General features: G+C 44.0%; 3 protein-coding genes across 3 annotated transcripts; 2 read left to right on the top strand and 1 right to left on the bottom strand.

The window, feature by feature from the left end:
• Positions 1–11: 11 nt before the first annotated feature.
• LOC124706968 (probable protein phosphatase 2C 52) lies at positions 12–6,279 on the bottom strand. The gene is made up of 8 exons (XM_047238631.1): positions 5,532–6,279; positions 2,622–2,749; positions 2,449–2,547; positions 2,179–2,337; positions 1,057–1,143; positions 794–885; positions 599–673; positions 12–374 (listed from the first exon to the last, which is right to left on the bottom strand). The coding sequence occupies exons 1-8, from the start codon at positions 6,161–6,163 to the stop codon at positions 204–206; spliced, it is 1,443 nt and encodes a 480-aa protein (XP_047094587.1). The 5' UTR covers positions 6,164–6,279; the 3' UTR covers positions 12–203.
• A 2,231-nt stretch (positions 6,280–8,510) lies between these two features.
• On the top strand, positions 8,511–13,918 carry LOC124706967 (CTP synthase-like). Its single transcript, XM_047238630.1, has 21 exons — positions 8,511–8,747; positions 9,678–9,757; positions 9,838–9,924; positions 10,264–10,314; positions 10,422–10,539; positions 10,649–10,705; positions 10,792–10,856; positions 10,977–11,060; positions 11,147–11,197; positions 11,282–11,344; positions 11,425–11,471; positions 11,561–11,630; positions 11,714–11,776; positions 11,862–11,951; positions 12,038–12,076; positions 12,153–12,380; positions 12,589–12,674; positions 12,781–12,829; positions 12,946–13,026; positions 13,109–13,202; positions 13,302–13,918. The coding sequence occupies exons 1-21, from the start codon at positions 8,630–8,632 to the stop codon at positions 13,496–13,498; spliced, it is 1,818 nt and encodes a 605-aa protein (XP_047094586.1). The 5' UTR covers positions 8,511–8,629; the 3' UTR covers positions 13,499–13,918.
• Positions 13,919–14,825: 907 nt separating this feature from the next.
• LOC124649291 (protein PLASTID TRANSCRIPTIONALLY ACTIVE 14-like) lies at positions 14,826–19,314 on the top strand. Its single transcript, XM_047188942.1, has 12 exons — positions 14,826–15,068; positions 15,163–15,300; positions 15,960–16,085; positions 16,544–16,672; positions 16,781–16,870; positions 16,944–17,094; positions 17,370–17,479; positions 17,881–17,949; positions 18,213–18,318; positions 18,416–18,613; positions 18,717–18,759; positions 18,896–19,314. Exons 1-12 carry the CDS (start codon positions 14,826–14,828, stop codon positions 18,972–18,974), a joined length of 1,482 nt encoding a protein of 493 aa, XP_047044898.1. The 3' UTR covers positions 18,975–19,314.
• The last annotated feature ends 1,440 nt before the right edge of the window (positions 19,315–20,754 follow it).

Here is a 20,754-nt window from a genome sequence, read left to right as displayed (position 1 = left end):
CGGCACTTGTCTCCAGTAGAAAGTTAAAACTATCCCAGTCTGATAAGCAGTTTGTATTCACCAACGAATTTCGAAAATCATATGCTATGAATGTATAATGACCATGCTACATTTCTGATACATACTGATTGGGGCCCTGTAGATCTACAGATAAGGGGCCCTTGCCAGCCCACAACATGTATAACAGACAGCAAATACGACGATCAGCTCTTGTCACCCGAAGGCGAGGGGGAGTCGCTGCCCGTCCTGTCATGCTGGAACTTCACGACGACGCAGGTGATGTTGTCGCCACTCCCACGGCCAAAAGCGGTCTCCGTCAACTTCCGGGCTGCTGCCTCAGGATCCTCCTCCATCTTCACGAGTGAGACAGCGTCCTGACAAGAGGAGAACACGATGAGATGTTCGACAGTTACATGCGATATGAATCTTCAAGCCACATTTAGTACAAGTGGCACGAAAGTCTGCCTACGTCTTTTACATGCAAAGCCCCTACATAATATGATCAGAGTTTGTTCTACTCTGGTAGACCTTGTGAACTGAATAAGGCATACATATCTGCACCTCTAAACAAGTTATTAATGTATAATAGCAAACTAACCTCATTTGGAACCACATCCCACAGCCCATCGCTAGCCAAAATCAGAAAGTCTGCTTCATCATCTATTTCTTGCTCCTGACAAAATAATAAAATCTTGAGCAATGATAGAATGATAGTTTGACATATAAGCAGTGAAACATCAATCTATGTTTTTTGGGGACTAGAACCAAACACAAGCATACAAGCACAAGTTACCTGAATCTCCGGTTCTGCGACAACAAATTGCTTGAGCAAGCGGTTGCCAAATGCCCGAGACATTGCAAGTACACCACCGACCCTCCATGTTCCTGCAAAAGCCCATTTGCCACTATCAGATTTTCAAGCCCCACACCGCCCATGCACATGTTCTTTTTGCTAAACAAAGAAGAGACAAACTACAGTAACTTGTGTTCAAAGCTGAACAACAAAAATATGTAATTTAGTCAAGTGGTGCTTTGTGTGATGGAAGTGTAACTTACCAGCCCACATAACAATCCCACCAGCACTCTCAATTCGTTTCCTCTCATCGCTTCTGTTCGGCTTGTGATCGTCAGAGAGTGCAATAGCTGTGAATAAGAAAAGACAATATTTTCCAACAATTTAGCAAAGCATATGCTTCTGGACTTCTAGATTGTTAACATTTACAGTCAGTATGTGTGAAGAACTAAGCATGTGCCTTGGACATGGAACAGATTGAATAATATGTATCACGGAAGCTCTCTCGGGCGCAAATTACAATGAGACCAAGAAAGTTATTTAGCAACTCCCAGAACACCTCCCCCCAGAGTAGGCTAGATATCAAGCACTTCATCTTATGCTATGCATATTCAAGTTGGTACATGTCCAACAACTAACTTAATCCAGAAAACTTAAAAAAAAATAAGGCAATCAAAAAAGTCATGTTGATAAGAAATGTGCAGCGCTTTTTGCAGAAAAAAAAATGATCAGGACAGTTGAACTGAATTCAAACATAGCTTCTTTTGCTGAATAAAATAGCATGCTAGAGGCTGGATGATGCTATTTTATTTGTACAGTTATATCACTGGTGGTAAGTTGGCAAACATGTTTCATACCATATATGTTAGTGTTTTCCACTGTAGCATGTTTAGCAAATTATTAGAACCATTGCCAATTGACCATCACAAATATATACTCAGTAACTAAGGGAAAGTAGTGATACATGTCTTCTATCATCCAAGTATAGCAGAGTGCAGGGCAGCGATCTATGCTAATAAAAGATGATGATGTGTAAGCACAAGCTCCCAAGTAAAAAAATAAATGACATGTGCTATACATTCTCACAGAAATGGAAAAAAAACTTTATCCTAATTTGATGGAAATTATATAGATTAATTAACATTTAACAGTAACTAGTAATTGTACTCATAGAATATTTAAACTCCAGATGATAGGAGTAGACATCAACGTTAAATAATATATGCCATCAACACCATAACTGAACTCAAATGAAAAGAAATTGCCTTGCATCCAATTAACATTGTCAAATTACCATGTTAGGCCCTGCTGTGCACAGGCTAACAAATCTAGCTGCATCCAATACTAACCAGTGAACAACATAGTTCCCATAGAGAAAGAATCACCTTTGCCTGACTTCGATATTACAGCCCGAGAGTCGCCAACATTTGCCACGTAAAGATGATTCCCAACCAAAACTGCTGTCGATGCAGTTGACCCATCATCTCTATGAGTGTTGACTTCAGAATCCAAGAATTCTGAATCAGTTTTTTTATATGTTTCACCTATGAGTGGGAAAAAACTAATTAGATAGTCCACCACAAGAAAGATCTAGTGAATTTTGGAGATGGCATTAAAAAATTGAACATGATGCTTTTTTGGAAAGAGAATCATACTTATTGCTAATTTTGTATCTGTCATGAATTCCGGATGTTTCATGAGATTCTCAAACAAGTGCTCCTTCAAATACTCAGCAGCACGTGAACCCCCATGACCTGCAGGAAAACAAATCGTTTAGAGAGAGAACCATTGACAAAAGATAAGTAATCTACAAGAAAGAATCCCCGACCATCAAATATTCCGAAGAGATTTATTTTTTTATCATCAATTTTAGATGATTTTATGTCAAAGAAGTCTTCCATGCTTGCCCTTTTTCCTCTAAAACTTGAATATCCACAACTCAAACTTCCATCATCACTGCAAACAAGTCATAAATCAAAATTCATGTTGTCATAATTTAGAAGACTTTATAACTTCATGTATGAGGAAAGTTAAATAGATTGCAGAAACCCTGATATCGGATGTGCTTATCGAGAATGACTGTCAAATCGAATTAAGAAAAAAAATGGTATATGTCCATCAAAATTACATACATATATTTGAACTAGAAGCTCTAAATATTGGGCGTAAAATGCTATCAACCACTTGAATAGCAGAAACACCGTTTCCTTTTCCACAAACTATCCAAAAGAGTATTCAAATAATAGCCTTAAAATAACAAGATCAGTACCTGGAAATTTCACTACTAAATCAGAGTCTGTTTAACAGATACACAATTTTTAAGAAGAAGTTGCTCAAAGAGAAATTTATCATCAGAACCATTCTTAGTTTCTTACAAGGTTACTCAAAAAAAATGACAAGATAATTGCAACTGATATGCAATTAGCTCAATATTTGTGAAGGTCAAATTGTTCTACGTTATATAAAGTACAATCATACGAAAAAACAGTAGACTATTCCTGGACCCTGAGTTGCTTCAAATCTACTTTTGGCCATGCATTAAACGGCCAACTCACAGTTCCAGCAACCAAACCATATAAGCTGCTCATCACTAATGTGGGATGGCTTGATGTCACATGAGAGGGTGGTGGATGTGAAAATGGGAGCAACATGCAGGGAAATCACCGATTAAATGACGTAAAAGTGATGACTAGCCATGTTACTAAAAAAAGCATGAGCATTGCTGATCCCACACAATGATTCTAATTTAAGTTGGTTAGGTTGAAGAAAACAATACTTAGTTGAGTAGTTGACCCACTTAATGATGATATGTTGATATTCTATCCAGATAATGCACAAACACCTTGAAGATAAGATGATGAAGAAATGTTCTATTAAAATCAAATGTTCCTTGTCAAGACATATTTCCGTTTTTTTTTTGGAGAATAACTTACCAAAATCCAATTGAAACATTTTTCTGAAGTTTTACTATTTGCATCACCAAAGAGTGGTATCATTCTCTCTTGATGGACAGCTTTTACAATAGGGTATTACGCTTCTGTTTGTACCGTTCTGCTCTAAAGTTTCCATGTTTCCTTATTCAAAATATGGCATTGCTACGGTGAGCAACCGCCTTTGTAGATACAGCATTATGCTTTTCAGCACAATTATGATGTCCATTACTCCTTTTCTAAAAGTGATCAGCCGCTACTCTCTAATAGCGGCATGCGTGCATACTATGCAACGGGTTCACAGGATGGTACTGCCAATCGGCAAAAATCACACGTGAGATTTTGAATTTACATGGGTTGCATAAAGCTGATGTCCTGGTCCGCTGCCTTAAGTCTGGAACTAAACATAATTCTAAATAGGGAGACTACTACAATACTCAAGGAGGAAGAGGGCAGTAAGGATGGCAATTTTATCCATGGATTCGGGTATCCACGGGTATCCGACCCAATGGGAACGGGTATGGTGGGTTGATTATACCCACGGATTTCATGAGGCGGATATCCAATAACTCATGGGACGGGCATGGATAGAGGTTTTGCCCCATGGATATCCAGTAGATATCCAACTAACATGAGGGTCCCACATGTCAGTGAGACATAGGATTTTACCTAGGCCTAGCTGCCATTCTCTTGAGGCAAAAATCACCAAAGGCCCGCTAAATCACGTAACCCATGATTACCACTACTACATTCATAGCCTCCCCCTCAGAGGGAGGGCTTGGTCGGCGGCCCTCCCTTCCACCCCTCCGGCAGTCCAGCTCTGCTTCGCTTAGGAGACGGACCGGCGGGCAGTGGGCTTACTTTCATTGCATCTCCCTTCCTCTTCTTCCTATTCATTGCCCACATAATTATTGCTAAAATTTTAAATAAATATTATCGAACTGCAAATAAAGTGGTGTTGTTACACTCTAATATGTTGTGTTCATGTACATAGTGCGTAAACACATGGATATCCACGGATATCTGGATATCCGGTGGATTTGGATTTGGAGCGACAACCATGCCCATGGATAGTTTCGTGGGCGGGGCAGAGCGAGGTTGGTGGATTTGGGCATGGATCTGGTTTTGGCATATCCGTCCAAACCCACTCCATTGCCATCCTTAGAGGGCAGTGCAGATGTATTTCTAAGCTACTGCCGCTCTCTTTATTACTGAATCTAGATGTATTACCAAGCTATTCCCGCTGCCTTGCTACCGAATCTAAATTGTCGTTTACCAGTATTTGATGGACCATGGATTTTCAGTAACGAATATTATTTTCCCTTTTGCATGCATGGAACAAGCGATATACGGCACGTGAACTTGAATGACCCTTTGGCTCGCAAAATCTAGGGTGTGTTTGCTTTGCAGCCCAACCAACCTGCCAAATTATGGGCGGTAAAATGCAGTGCGACTGAAGACCCACGGTGAAGCAATAACCGGTAGAGTTAGCTGAGTGGAAACCAGACACAGCTTCATAATCCCACATAGTAAACCACCAAGTTAAACACCAAACTCCGTCCGGTTAAGATCCTGAATACAGCGATGACTCGCAGAAAGCTACATTCGACGTCACACACGCATACGTCACGCAATCATGTTTTCAGCTCTGTCACACCACCATACACTAAACGTACTAGAACACGAGGTATACATGGTAGTAGGTTATTTGAATCAAATAAACCAACGGTATTGCGCGCCAATACGACCGATCATCCGTAAGCTAGCTGCAAAGTAGTAGGAAACGCGGGTAGAAGCAAGTGTATTACCTCTTGCACCCGCCGCTCATGTAGCCGACCTCGTCGGCCCTCTCCCTCTCCCTTTGCCTCTCCTTCTCCTTCCTCTCCTTCTCCTGGTCCTGGTCCCTGGGCACCTCCAGAGCCGGCACGGCAGCCGCAGCTACCGCCGCAGCGCCCAGATTCACCCCCTCTTCCACCAGCGCCGGCGACAGCACCTCCTCCTCCTCCTCCTCAGCGGACTGCGACTCCACCACGGCCACAGCCGCGGCAGGTGACACCTCCATGTCGCCCCCCTCCTCCACCTCCATCTCGACCGACTCGACCTCGACGAAGCCGGCCAGCACCTCCCTCTCGGGCGACGAGGCCTCCTCCTCGACCTCGCCAGCGCCCTCGCCCTCCACCACCTCCACCGGCGGCTGCGCCCCTCCGGGCCCCATCGCCTTCCCCCGCGCCCGGAACCGGTGGTACTTGACGGGGTGCCGCACGCCGAGCCGCTTGTCGCTCCCCGGCCTCGACGGTCCCACCGCCTCCTCCCCCGCCGCTCCCGCTCCCGCCGCCAACGCCGCCGACTCCGACTGCTCCTCCACCGGCACCGGCACCACCTCCGCCGGCGGGCTAGACGCGCTCACCTGCTGCTCCTTCACGGCGCCATCGTGAACCATGAGCCAACCCGAAGACAGCCCTGGAACTGGAAGCAGCAGGCACGCAGAGGGCTCAGATTCAGAATCCGCGCCGGAGGATCCCGCGCAATGGAGGTCGATCTCGACTCACCTCACCTTCGGGATCCGGTCGGAGCGGCGGCGGCGGCGGCCGGATCGGATCTAGCGGCGGGCGTGAGCGTGAGCTGGAGAGTGATCGGAGCGGAGTGTCGTCGCGTGCGTGAGAGAGATGAGATGGAGAGGAGAGAGGAGAAGCAGCGTTGCGCTACGGCCTGCGGTGATGTGCCTGTTTCCCTTTTATTTATTTATAATCTTTTTTTTGTATTCTATCTATTCTGTTCGGTGTACGTGGGAGGCCCACCTGGGGCACGGGCGGCTGGCGGCGGCGGGGTTTATGGTCACTGGAGTGTGGGCCTGGTTGCGTGTGGGGCGTGGTGTCAGTGAGGGTGGGGTGGGACCGGTCGGGGTGAAGAGGAGTTTGAGTCCTGACTGACGAGGTTGCGCCGCGCGCTACTGGGTCAGGGCCTCAGGAGTGAAATGTGGCCCGGCCCGACGTCTCTACTGTTTGATGTTTTTGTGAGTTCTTTTTTTTTTGCTTGATTTTTTATGAGTGGTTTAATGTAACTTTATGCCAGGAAGAAAGACCAACATCTCAAGCTAGAGGCCCTAAAGGACCAGCGCATGAGAACAACAACCATTGTAAACGAAGATACGTGTAGATCAGAAGAAACATCGACCAAATCTAGCGAGATCCACCGGATACAGACCTCCACACGTCTACCGGCAACGCTAGACGCATCGCCGGGATGGGGGCTGGATGGGGAGCACTTTATTCCATCTTCAGGGAGTCGCCACCGCCACGTCTTCCTAAGTAAGACACAAACCCTAAAGATAGAGAAAACATAAAAAACATAGCTCTCCCACCGAGAAGGACTAGGATCCACTGTGCTTTCATGGCCCTAAGGACACAGGAGGCAATACAGGTCGATGGCACCATCGAGGGAGGCACAAATCCCTAATCATCAGTTTAGTCTCTTGTAATATGTGGTTCTCTTTATTTCCACGGTCTTGCCCGTAATAAGACATGTGGGACATGCCGACTCAACAAAAAGGACAGGTTAGCTAAATGATATGGTAAACTCGAAATTTCTACAAAGTATGAAAGATTGTCCACTATCGACTATAGGGCTGGGATAGGTGGTTGCAAAGAATAATGAAATGTTGGTTTGTTTTTGCAATCGAGTCTTCTAATTGTTGCATACAACACTCTAAGTAGATTGTATGAACGTTCTTGATGTATCCCGCACCTTCTCACATACTCCCTATATAAGGAGGGTATCAGCTGACACAAACACATGCAAGCAAGTGAGAAAAGGATTATCAACCATATATACCTCCTCATACTATCCAGTGTCGGCGACGAGGCTAGCACCTCACTGCCGCCACATCCCCTATATGTGTGAATACTATCATAGGCGCCTCACATGAGGGCGACGTAGCTGCTGCTACTGGCTAGCAAGCAGGTGAGCAAGTGAGAGCTAGACCGAGGTACAAGGACTACATTTCCCCTGATGACGCGCTTCCTAAACCTTTTGCAACTACGGGTCTCGTGGTAAGAATCATGTTTCCTAACCCCCTGAGGACGCATGAGAACTCACCCTTTAGCTAACCCTAGCTTCAGAGCATAGCGTTGTAATCGTCTTACACCCAATCTAGTGAAAGCAGAGGTAGGTCTTTACCTAGAGAGCATAGCGTTGTAATCGTCTTATACCCAATCTAGTGAAAGCATAGGTAGATCTTTACCTCGAGAGAGAGGGACCGAACTTGGTACATTGTGTGTACCAATCTTGTCCTTGTAGTCTCGTTGCTGCTTAGCACCACCCTATGTAAGCCACCCCGATGGATAGTGTCGTAACTTTCCCACGATACGGGGGCTGACACGTGCGTGTCGAGATAGACCGAACCGTGGGTGTGGGTTTAACCTAGCCACGTTGAGCTAGGCAGATGGGCTGGTCATGTGAGCCAAAAGCCCATTTGATCGGTTTTCGCCAATTTGTTGGTTAAAAATATATAGAAAAAAATAAGCACAGAAATAAAATACTAGAAAAGACAAACAACATACACAAGTTGAAAAAACAAATACATATCTTCTTCAAACAAACACCCAAAATATAGAGTTGAGCAAAACATAAAAAGTTTCAAAAGAGAGCCCAATCGTAAAAGTAGCATAGGCTGCTTTCCAAATGTGGAACAAATACAAAGAGAGATACGGAGAAAGGTTTTTGGGGAGGGTATAAATATCCGAAAGCCCTTCCTCGTCTCTATCCCCTGCGCCGTTTCCCCCCTCCCCTCCCCACCGCGACGGCTGAACCCCAGACACGCGCTCGCGCGCAGGTGCCGGAGCCGGACGAATCGCGGCGAGGGGGCAAGAGAGGGAGCGGAGGCGGAGGCGAAGGAGATTCGGCGAACATGAAGTACGTCCTGGTGACCGGCGGCGTGGTGAGCGGCCTCGGGAAGGGGGTGACGGCCAGCAGCATCGGCGTCGTGCTCAAGGCGTGCGGCCTCCGCATTACCTCCATCAAGATCGGTACGTGGCCCGTTCCCCCTAATCCCCGTTACGGCCGCGAGAGAGATTGGAAAATGGCGGCGGCGGCGGCGGCTCGATACGTTCGTAGATTTCTCCCCCCCCCCCCTTTTCTTGATTCATAGAAGAGTAGTCCTGTGCGTTCGTGATTGATGAAAATACTTCGATTCTCGAAGAGATTTCTTCGTTTCCCCGCAGAAATTTCAGCGAGCGGGCACCTATTTTACTTTTCGTTTAAGACCTCTGCATTGGGTGCTGCCTGCGCGGCCTCAAGATTTTGAAAGTACGAGGCTTGAACAGTAGCGGTTTCACATAACACTGGTCTTGGCGCCCCTGGAACTTTTTATTCCACCCGTCTGTGATTTGTCAATATGGATCAAGTTGGTACCAATCATGCCGACTTACCAAGAGGAAAGAATCAATGATTAGTTAGGTGTGAAGAAGTTTGTCACGCTGTTTATCCATGTCAGGCTAGAATTTTGGTTTATACTGTTAAAGCTCAAAGGGACAGGTGGCCAGGATAAGTCTAAAGAACTACAACTAGGTTATACCTCCCTTTCTTGTTTCTGTGTTGGGGGTCTTGTATGCTTGGAGGGGTTCTCGATGTCGCAGCGCCACGGATGCCTGGTTTGGATATCTATCATTCCATCCAACCATTGGCGATACACGTAGGGTACACGTTGGATACACTTGGATTAGTTTTTATCCACTAATAGTAATAATTTTCTAGTTAGCTACACCCTTCTTGGACTTGGCTGTTTGTGGTTATTTTATTTATATTATTGTTGTGAATCCTCTTTTCGTCTTGTTGATTAATTTTTGTGCCGTAGGAGCATTGGTGAAATGCTAGCTATTTCTTGGCTGTGTGCTTTTAACTGATTACATCTGTTTCTGCAAGGTTGGCGTGTTCTAACCGTATCACTCAATGTGCAGATCCTTACCTTAACACTGATGCTGGAACTATGTCTCCTTTTGAACATGGTGAAGTGTTTGTGCTAGATGATGGTGGCGAGGTACAGGATTTTGACCAAGTCATTAATCTGCGATACTAGCACATACTGTTCATTTGATGTTATATCATCTCTTGTTGCAGGTGGACTTGGATCTTGGGAACTATGAGAGATTTCTGGACATTAAACTGACTCGTGATAATAACATCACTACCGGAAAGATTTACCAGGTGTGGAAATTGCCATCTCGGGCTATGTTGAAGTCTAGCAGGCTTAGATGCATCTGACACTCTTGTTGTACTTCAACATCACTTCAATTTAATAATCTGTACAGTATGACTTGGTCGTACAAGGCTTTGTTAGCTTCTTATCCACTGCCATGTTACATAACCATCAAACATAATTTAATGCTTCTTACATTTTGATGTTGATGTCTTGTTTTAAAAAAATGTCTTGTTTTTTAACCACATGGGTATGTGTCCACCTCTGTAAATATATTTGTAATAGTTGCAAAGTAGTCTTTTCTTGATTATTTGCTTAATTTATTATTATTTGATGGTTGATCGCAGTCTGTTCTTGAGAAGGAGAGAAAGGGAGAATACCTTGGAAAGACTGTGCAGGTACAAGCCACTTCCTACACACTCATCTTTGTTTCTTACTTGAAATTGATAACTTAAGTTACAAATATCTTGGCATTCTAATCTGTTACATCAATTTTACTTTTAAGGTTGTCCCACACATTACAAATGCCATACAAGATTGGATTGAGCGTGTTGCTGCTGTTCCTGTTGATGGCAAGGAGGGACCTGCCGATGTCTGTGTGATAGAACTTGGTGGCACTATAGGTGGTTAAGAATTAACTTTATAGCTTTTTGCTCATTTTGGAAGCCTTGTTCTTTGCTTCCAGTTTATTTCAAAGCTCTGATCTTCTTGTAACCTAATGGTATGCTGTAGGGGATATTGAATCCATGCCATTTATCGAAGCTCTAGGTCAATTCTCCTATCGTGTTGGTAAGGGAACTTACATGACTACATAATTATTTTATAATTTCTTCTCCATGGTGGTACCATTAACAATAATTCTTTGTTATTCCCAGGGGCTGGTAATTTCTGTCTGGTACATGTCAGCCTTGTTCCGGTATTAAATGTTGTCGGTGAGCAGGTAAATAAACTTTTCAGTCAATTCATAATGCTGGTTTTTGCTTTGCATTTTGTGATCTGCTGACGCAACTATTCATCATATTTAATAATATGTGTTGTTATTGTTTCATGTTTTTTGTAGAAAACTAAGCCAACTCAACACAGTGTACGTGGTTTGAGAGGACTTGGTCTCACGCCAAATATGTTAGCTTGTCGCAGTACTAAGGTTAACCAATGAACCCATCTAACTTTTACCATGTTCTCTAAAGCTCTTTTGACCTACTAACTTCTCTCCATGTTTATTGCTGACAGGTGCTGGAGGAAAACGTGAAAGACAAACTCTCTCAGTTTTGTCATGTGCCGGTACTGAAATTGTCATTTTCTGCAACTGATAATGTGTATCCACAGCAGATTTCTCTTGTTAATATTGAATTCCGTTGAATGCAGGCTGCTAATATTTTCACTCTATATGATGTTTCAAACATTTGGCATATTCCTTTGCTGTTACGGGTAATAGCACATCTCACTATGTATACTCCAATGTACCTTTTTGCCCCGTGCACCATGTGATATATTCATTTTCTGTATAGGACCAAAAAGCACATAACGCTATTCTTAAAGTTCTCAATCTTGAAAGGTTTGTTTTCATGTACCTCATTGATATTTTCTTCCAAAGATGCCATGCTGGTATATGGTATTCTAAATACTTGTTTCTAATGTTTGCAGCGTTGCTCGGGAGCCGAAGTTAGATGAGTGGGTGGCAAGAGCTACTTTATATGACACTCTACAGGATGAAGTTGGTTTCCATTTGACCTTCATGATTGTTAAATCTTTCTGGAACCTCTATGTAGTCCTATTTATATTGTACTGTCGTTTCAGGTCAGAATTGCTATGGTGGGAAAGTACACCGGTCTAGCTGATTCGTACCTTTCTGTGTTAAAGGTGAGATGATCACTGTGGTCCTCGTTCCAGTCTTGTTAAATCTCTCTCCACATCGTGCAACATTTATTTTTGGCATTTTTTGTAGGCTCTTCTGCATGCTTCTGTCTCTTGCCGCAAAAAACTTGTCGTAGATTGGGTTGCTTCCACTGATCTTGAGGATTCAACTGCCAAGGAGGTTTGAACAACTACTACTAGTATGTAGCATCTTTAGTCCTTAATCTGGACTGTATGTCCTTACCTGTCTGTGGTTAAATTTTATAGGCGCCTGATGCTTACAACAGAGCATGGAGCTTATTGAAGGTGAGGAGTTTATGCTCTTAATATTGCCAAATTTACAATTTTGTACTTGCTGAAGTTTTTGTTTTTCGTTTTCCAGGGTGCAGATGGTGTTTTAGTGCCCGGTGGCTTTGGAGACAGAGGTGTTAAAGGGAAAATGATGGCTGCTAAGTATGCCCGTGAAAACAATGTCCCCTATCTTGGGATATGCCTTGGTATGCAGCTTGCTGTTGTAGACTTTGCACGTCATGTTATGAACTTCCCTGATGCAGACAGCGCAGAATTTAATCCCGATACGAAGACCCCGTGTGTTATTTTTATGCCAGAGGTAATCTTCAAGCTCAATATGGATGAGGACACTCAAACGCATGTGACAGACCACCTCCATTCATAATCAGCACCAACTTACAGAGACAATTATTTGTCTGTGGACATGCGGCATCTTTTCTGTATCAAGCATATTTTATTGGTTTTATTAGAAACTAGAACCTTCTTCTCACATATGGTTTCCTACAATCTGATGGTATTTCTTTTAGGGTTCCACAACACATATGGGTGGGACCATGCGCCTTGGATCAAGGAGAACATTTTTCGAGGTTACTGACTGCACATCTGCCAAGCTGTGAGTGCACCACATTTTCTTGGCACACATCTACATGTTCTCTGTTATAGTTATCTGTGTTGACACTACTCCTTGCCCACTCATGAGTTTTGTTTCGGTCACTTAGCTATGGTGATGTCAAGTTCGTAGATGAGAGGCACCGGCACAGATATGAGGTCTGTAATAATCTTTGCTCTGCCATATCAATGTATAAGTGTTTTGGGTTTGTTAACATGGTATTTGACCCCTTTTTACCCCATTAATTTTTGTTGTTCTAAAACCATGTCCGTAGGTAAATCCTGATATGGTGCCAGCATTTGAAAAAGCTGGGCTTCAGTTTGTTGGCAAAGACGAAACTGGAAAGAGAATGGAGGTAAAATACAGAACCAAAAATCTTACCTTCCCTGTGCTTTGCCATGCTGGTTGATTGACCACTAGAGTTTCAATATTTCTAGATCATTGAAATACCCAATCACCGATTCTTCGTTGGCGTCCAATTCCATCCGGAGTTCAAGTCAACACCCTCAAAGCCTTCACCTCTATTTGTCGGTAAGCTACTCGACACTTTGCTGGAAACTACTACCTTGCACTGGTGGGAAGATATGAAAAACACTGACAATCTGCTCAAACGTTCCACACTGCCTGCAGGATTGATCGCTGCGTCATGCGGGCAGCTGGACCGGGTGCTTCGAGACGACTGCAATGGCCACACCGTCGCGGCTAAACAGACAATCAGCAATGGCTCCTTGTCACCCCCAGTACGTGAGAACGGGCACGTGAAGAAGCAAGCCAATGGGACAGCCAACGGAAGCTGCCGTGCCAACGGCAACGGCAAGCACTGCTGACGCATGGTCGGCCTTGCCAAGGGTCCCACTGATTGCTACATCTGCTGAGTCGATATATAATACGGACCATCTGTCCCAAGTGGATGGTTCAGTGCTGACTTACTGCTGGCTCAGCAGGAGTTGTTTTTTTGTTGACTGAAGGAAGGGACCGAGGTTGGTATAACTGAGAAAGGCAGGATAGCGGCGCTCCGAGTTCCTCCATTTCCTATCGGTGATGCGGTTTAAAAAGGCCAAATAGGCGACTTTTTGTATCTCAGACTATCGAATGATATTTACCCCCATTTGCTGTTTTCAGAGTCTTTATTAGCTGGTTTTGAGAATTGTTAGTCAGTTTCTGTATTTGGACACATTAGAACTGGATCAGTGCTTTGGACCATAATCATGCAGCTCAGAATAAAACTTTCAAGTCGTTTGTATATATATTATGAGGTTTCATCCTGTGAACTTTGGCTCGCTGGCGAACGAGATGAGCGCTATCTGCCTGCCTGTGTGCGCGCATGGTTGTTTTCTTTGCAATATAAAAAAATGCAGAGAAAATTGGCCTCTCTCTAAGAAAACGCTCTACATTTGCAATATAATTGCGCACCAAAAGAAGATCGCTGCACCAGAATACCAGATGATGTTTTAATCTTTTCGCGAAAACGCAAAATGCTTTGCGTTGATAGAAAAAGAAGTTGTATTTTCAAATCCAAAGAGTGGTTCAACACCTGCGCCACACAACTTAACCCAAGAAACTTATCTTAATGGAGAAGTTGGCGTAGTTCTTGTGTCCCTAATTCTAATTTTCAGGATAGGCAAAAGGACGGCCGATTTATATCTTACGGATTATAGAAAAATTATGTTGTTTCAGTCCCTAATTCTAATTTTCAGTACACGCAAAAGGTATATCTATATTGAACAAAGATAATGAATGCTGCCTCTAATTCTAATTTTCAGGATAGGCAAAAGGACGGCCGATTTATATCTTACGGATTATAGAAAAATTATGTTGTTTCAGTCCCTAATTCTAATTTTCAGTACACGCAAAAGGTATATCTATATTGAACAAAGATAATGAATGCTGCCTTACCGTACGGCTAAAATATCTCTTTACCTTCGATAAAATTTTCTTTTGCCCTTTACCTGTAGATCGAACAATAGTGGTGATTCTGAATTCCTGATGGCAATTCAATCCTTGTTCAAAAAAAAAAAAGATGGCAATTCAATCTTCCAGATTACGTTTTCCCTCAGCGAAGACGGATGACGCAGCAAGTAACGGACACCCAATTTAACAGATAACATCTTCAGGCTCTCCCGCTGTACACTCCTTGCTATGCCGGCTCTTCCCATGGCGACGCCCGTCGCCGCCCCGCTCCTCCTCCCGCTCCCGGCCCCCGCCTTCCCGCCCCGCCGCCTCGCCTCCACGCACCGCCTCCTCCTCGCGCAGCCTCCCCGCGCCGGCCGCCCGCGCCTCCGGGAGCCGCCGCCGCCGGTCGAGGAGGCCGCCCCCGCCGCCGTCGAGGAAGCGTACGACGCGCCTCCACTGAGGCTCCTCGACCCGCCGCACGAGGACGAGCCCTACCCCGACGAGGTGGGTTCCTGCTCGCTAGCGCGTGTACACAGTATTGCCCTCGACTCCACTGACTGCGTTCGTTGCTGATTGCCGACGGAAATGTGCGCTGCAGATGGAGGCGGCGGACCCGGACTTCTACCGGATCGGGTACGCGCGGATGATGCGCGCCTACGGGATCGAGTTCCTCGAGGGGCCCGACGGGATGGGGGTCTACGCCTCCCGGGACGTCCAGCCGCTCCGCAGAGCAAGGGTGAGCTACCGCCGCTCCCTTCCCTTCCCTTCATCGCGCGCGCGCGCCTATGAGTTTCTGTTGCTCTTCGTCTTCCAGTCTGTACCTTGCTGCCTACATTTGGTGTGCTAGCTAGGACGTACAAGTGCTCGAAATTGTATGTACGCCAGTCGGTGGCTGAGTATTTTGGTACAAATGTACTCGGTGTTTTACAACTGCACCTTGATAGCTGGCTGCATTCCTTCAACTTAGTGACGGCTATAGCTGCTTGTTTATATACATCATTTGAAGAACCATGCCACTGCAATGCTGGCGGTTCTGAAATATAGTAGAACTCTATGTCTGAATGATATGTGAGACCTGGGCATCTCTACCAGCCAGCCATTGTTTTTTTCTTCTTCAAAATGGTAACTCTAGCTAGTGCCTAGTGGTGCTGTTCCAGTTTCCTGATAGGCATAGTTGTTCAGTTGGTCCCTATTTTCTATCAACTTGATCATCCATTCAACTTTACATTGATGTTCTTAACCAAAAAGATTTATGGTCCACAGCCCACACATTGAATACTCACAACTAATAGCTACCTGTGCATGCTGTTGCTGTTCGAATAAGAAATTAGCTTTGATTGCATGACGTTGAAGAATCGTATTGACAGATATATTGATTTCCTTTTGTTGTACCAGGTGATAATGGAGATCCCGTTGGAGCTCATGCTGACTATAACTAAGAATCATCCTTGGATGTTTTTTCCTGACATTGTACCACTAGGGCATCCTATATTTGATATCATCGAGTCAACAAATCCCGAGGTAAATGGATGAGTTATTATGTTGTGAAAACAGAAACCAAACATCTATCCTACCCTGATTTATTGTATATTTTATGAGTAGCCTTGTTGTATTAATCTATTTGTTAACTGCTTGTGGGGTCCCTGCTTCACATAATTTTATTTGTTTGGTTATGTGAAACATCCTGGAATGAGTCACATATATCTAGTTCTGATGTTTTGAAGTTGTGGTTACATGTTTGTTTCCATAGTTTGTGTACCATTTTAATTCCTACAGCATTAGCGTTGAAGAGCGAGAAATTTTACTGCACATTCCATCTATATTCCTTGTAAAATCATCCTCCTGTTAAAATGGAAGCTGAGGGAATGCAATCACTATGAGTACTTAACAAATCCTGTTTTCTTCGTTCATTTGAGTGCCCAGCTTCAATAAGCAATAGATGTAGACTGCAGACTGATTTAATTTGTATTCTCTTGCAGACGGATTGGGATCTAAGATTAGCCTGCCTTCTTCTCTATGCATTCGACGTAGAAGGCAACTTTTGGCAGTTATATGGTGACTTTTTGCCTAGCAGTGATGAATGCACTAGCTTGCTTCTGGCACCAAAGGTATTCTCTAGCTAACTAAATGGAAACTTCTGTGTCGCCGTCCTTTTAATATGGAAGCTTCTCATACCTGATCCTAAGTTTGAGTGAATCTACCTGCCTGGCTTGCAGGAGGATCTGATGGAACTGGAAGACCAAGATCTCTCCTCGGAAATGCTAAAACTCCAGAAGCGGGCTGTTGATTTTTGGCAGAAACATTGGGTATAGTTTTGTACTTTTTATCCAATTTGCTGATTGGATACCTCTAACACTAGCTTGATGGGTAATTGTCCAGCACAAAGCAATCCCTCTAAAGCTAAAGCGTCTTGCACCTGACCATGAACGATTTCTCTGGGCATTGAGTATTGTTCAGTCTCGCTCTTTCAACTTAAAATTGAGAATGGGAGCCTTCTTGCAAGATGCAAATGTTCTAGCACCATATGCTGGTACTTGTTTTATACCTGTGTATTCTTTTTTTTTCCTCCTATTTACTTATTTTCAGTCTAAAATTAGCACCTATTTCAGTATATACTTTATTTTTTGTATTGCTGAATACTGTTATGATTGTTGTTTATTCTAGCATATTGGTTTGAGATCACGGTCACAAAATTAAAAACTGCATCTTTCTGACTTGCAGCTAGCACGTTCTAATCTCTGCTGATTATGAACACCTGAGGCTCAAAGCCTCGAACATGCCTTATGATTCGTCTTCTCTTTCCAGATATGCTGAATCACTCACCTAATGCTAACTGTTTCCTGCACTGGCGTTTCAAAGATCGCATGCTTGAAGTTATGATTAAGGCTGGGCGTGCTGTCAAAAAGGGAGATGAGGTACTTTTTAAGGAGTATACTGTACTTAAATTCCTTGTGTGCAAAGTTATTGCACAAGCTGCAGATGCACCTTGGCTGCAGATCATTTTTTAAAACTTTCCAGAGGGGCAATCTTTATGTCTTGTAGATATAAAAGATTTAATGACACTTGAAAGGGGCAATCCTTGTATGTCAAGGTGAAACACTGGCAGATTCAATGTAGTCTTGTTCTTTATTTTGTAATCATGTGCGAGCTAATTGATATAACAATATTCCGTTACACCCCTAATTCAAGGCATGACCTTGTTTTTTTTAGACTCAACAAAACAGTATGGCTATTATTTCTATTCTTGCAGTGTTTGTTCTCTACAAATCTGAAATCGCTTTTGCTAATGCATTCTTTACATTTGGACCATGTACAGATGACAATTGATTATATGAGTGCGGTAAACAGCACATTGATGCAAAGATATGGCTTCTCATCATCTACTGTAAGTTCATTCCTAATTCCTTGTATGTAAATTATGTACTCTCGTGAAGTTGCTTTCTGACTTGTCAACACTAAGGAACACTTTGTCAGCTGGATTTTTATCTCTTGAGATTAGGACCGTTCTTAGGGGAAACCAAAAAAAAAAAAAAAAACTCTAGCATTCAGACATACTGTGTCGCCACCACCTGCCATTATTACTATACCTCTCTGCTGCATAATTATTTGAACTTACGTGGCCTTTTATGTACACAAAACATTCTGTAGAATCCTTGGGAACTTATAAACTTCTCAACCCCGGCCAAGATTCATCTGGATTCCTTCTTATCAGTCTTCAACATAGCTGGCTTGCATGATGAGCTTTACCACAATGGTAGGAAGCACAAAGTTCCCTTATGAATCATTTTGCAAGGAAGGTGGCCCGGTCACAACATTTTTATTTTAATCATCCTATCTGTGTTCACTTGCAGCCGCATTGACCTCGGGAGAAAGTACCTTTGTTGATGGAGGAGTGGTGGCAGCAGCAAGGACTTTGCCGACTTGGTCAGATGGTGACCTTCCTGCCATACCAAGCGTTGAAAGAAAATCCGCTCAGGCTTTGCAAGAGGAATGCCGAAAGATGTCGGAGTCTTTCTCCACCACGATCCAACAAGACGAGGAGATTCTAGGTAACATGCTTCCTAATTCCTAGTATTTATTCAGCTTTTATTGGTGCTTCTTACAGATACCTCCAACTGAAACTGAAAATTGGATTTTTGATGTATGTTCCAGATTCTGACGAGCCTATCAGGAAAACACGCGAGATCGCAATCAAGTACGTAAACTAGCTAATGATACCTTATGACACTACCCCCACAAAGTTTCTCTTTGGGCAAGCATGTGTATCATCAAACATTTACTCTTTATGCACTTGCTTGCTAACTGTACACCTTCTGCTGTTGAATACACAGGTACCGGTTACATCGGAAGCTGCTCTTACAGAAGATCATTGATTCACTAGATATCTACCAGGATAGGATTTTGTTCTAGCTGTATAGGAGGCGCCAGTGCATCTCTATCTAGTGAAAACCACATCAGTTTTAGACTCAGTGCTAGTTGTTAGGTGGTTCTGAAGGGTGTGAACAACTTAGATTTATAGGTTACTAGGTGATCAACAGACTCGAGTTCTGGAGGAGGCGTGCCACAGGTGGGGCCGTGGGAAAAAGAATAGAAAGAGAGGCCACATAGATGGGCCCATTCTGTCATAAATCAAATTTTCGGTTGTAAAACTACCATGCTGTAAAGTGAATGGAAAACACACTGAGCACATCCGTGGTGTCAAGCCTTTTCCGCGGACCTGTTAAATTGTATGTCAGACCATGTCATGTCATTATAATGAGTTGTAGCTAAGGATTTTGGATCCAGTACTGCACAAATTCATTGTAAGAGACTGATACTGTTTCCCAGAGGTAATTCGCCCAGTACCAGCTGAGACCCTAAGCATCATGATAGCAGGTGGTTTATGTGATCAATCTGTGCTACTTCCTTCTAAAACTAGTCTTGCTTTCAGCTGTGTCTCATTGACAGCTGAAGAAAGTGCTCTAATGAACAAACTATTCACTCTTAAAATGCACTTATCAACATTTTCTGCAGCCTACTCCCTGTCCTTTGCCGTCGCGTGAGCGCCGACCGAGAGATGCAGGGGATGTTTGCCGAGCTTGACGTAGGAGAAGGTTTTTAAGATAACGATTATTCTGATGCTGAAGACCCCAACGATGAATGCTCTCCTACGGGTACTATGAGCGGATGATAGGATGATACAGTTATCTACACGTGGATGGTCAAAAAGAGATATACATTTAGTTATGTTTATGTGATGTCTGATTATGCACTATGTTGGAGTTTATGTTTAATTTAAGTAATATGTTGAATTTAATTTGAAATGGTGTTTAAATTTGACTTGGAACTCTCTCTAGATTAGATCTCCACCTCCTAACGGTGAGGCCGGTGGTCCACTCCCCTGCTCTAGCGGAGGGAGGTGGAGGAACCTTGTTGTCCTCCTTAGAGCATCTCTAGCGGAGCCTGAACTCCACGGAACCAAAAACTACGAGTTCGGTCTCCCGAACTCGAGGAAAAAGTTCGATTTTATCACGGCGCAGAACAGAAACCGTACTCGTGAACCAAAAACGCAGAATTCGAACGTCGCGGGAAAATGAAACTCGCGATTCAACTCGATTTGATCCGATCAAGCTCAGTTCATCCATAATTTACAAGAATCTTAGCAAAATACAAGCTTCCTCGACCTACATTCGCTAATAACGGGCCTAATTTAGACTAGATTAGTCCCCGGATGGACTATACTGTCACCAGGGAGCTTAGGCGTCGCCGGCAAGAGGGTTTTTGGTCGCCGGCAATTCCTAGGCGACGATTACCGCCGCCACCTCGAAGGCCGCCGCCTCGGAGGAGCTCCCGCAGGCAAGAGGCGGCCCGGCGTCGTCGTCATCGTCGTTGCCGCGCGGGGGCAGTGCCAGCAGCGGCGGGCGCCTCCGCTTCTCCTTCCGCAACCTCCTCCACGCGCGCTTGCAGGTACGCCATCATCTCCGGCCACTTCGGCCGGCCCGCTTCCACGCGCTGATACGTCTCCAACGTATCTATAATTTCCGATGTTCCATGCTTGTTTTATGACAATACCAACATGTTTTGTTCACACTTTATATCATTTTTATGCGTTTTCCGGAACTAACCTATTGACGAGATGCCGAAAGGCCGCTGTCGTTGTCTCGCTGTTTTTGGTTTCGTAAATCCTAGTAAGGAAATATTTTCGGAATCG

The sequence above is a fragment of the Lolium rigidum genome, chromosome 4, assembly GCF_022539505.1.
Source record: "Lolium rigidum isolate FL_2022 chromosome 4, APGP_CSIRO_Lrig_0.1, whole genome shotgun sequence".
Lineage (NCBI taxonomy): Eukaryota > Viridiplantae > Streptophyta > Magnoliopsida > Poales > Poaceae > Lolium > Lolium rigidum.
The sequence above is the reverse complement of the archived record's forward strand: the minus strand, read 5'-3'. Positions and strand labels throughout refer to the sequence as shown.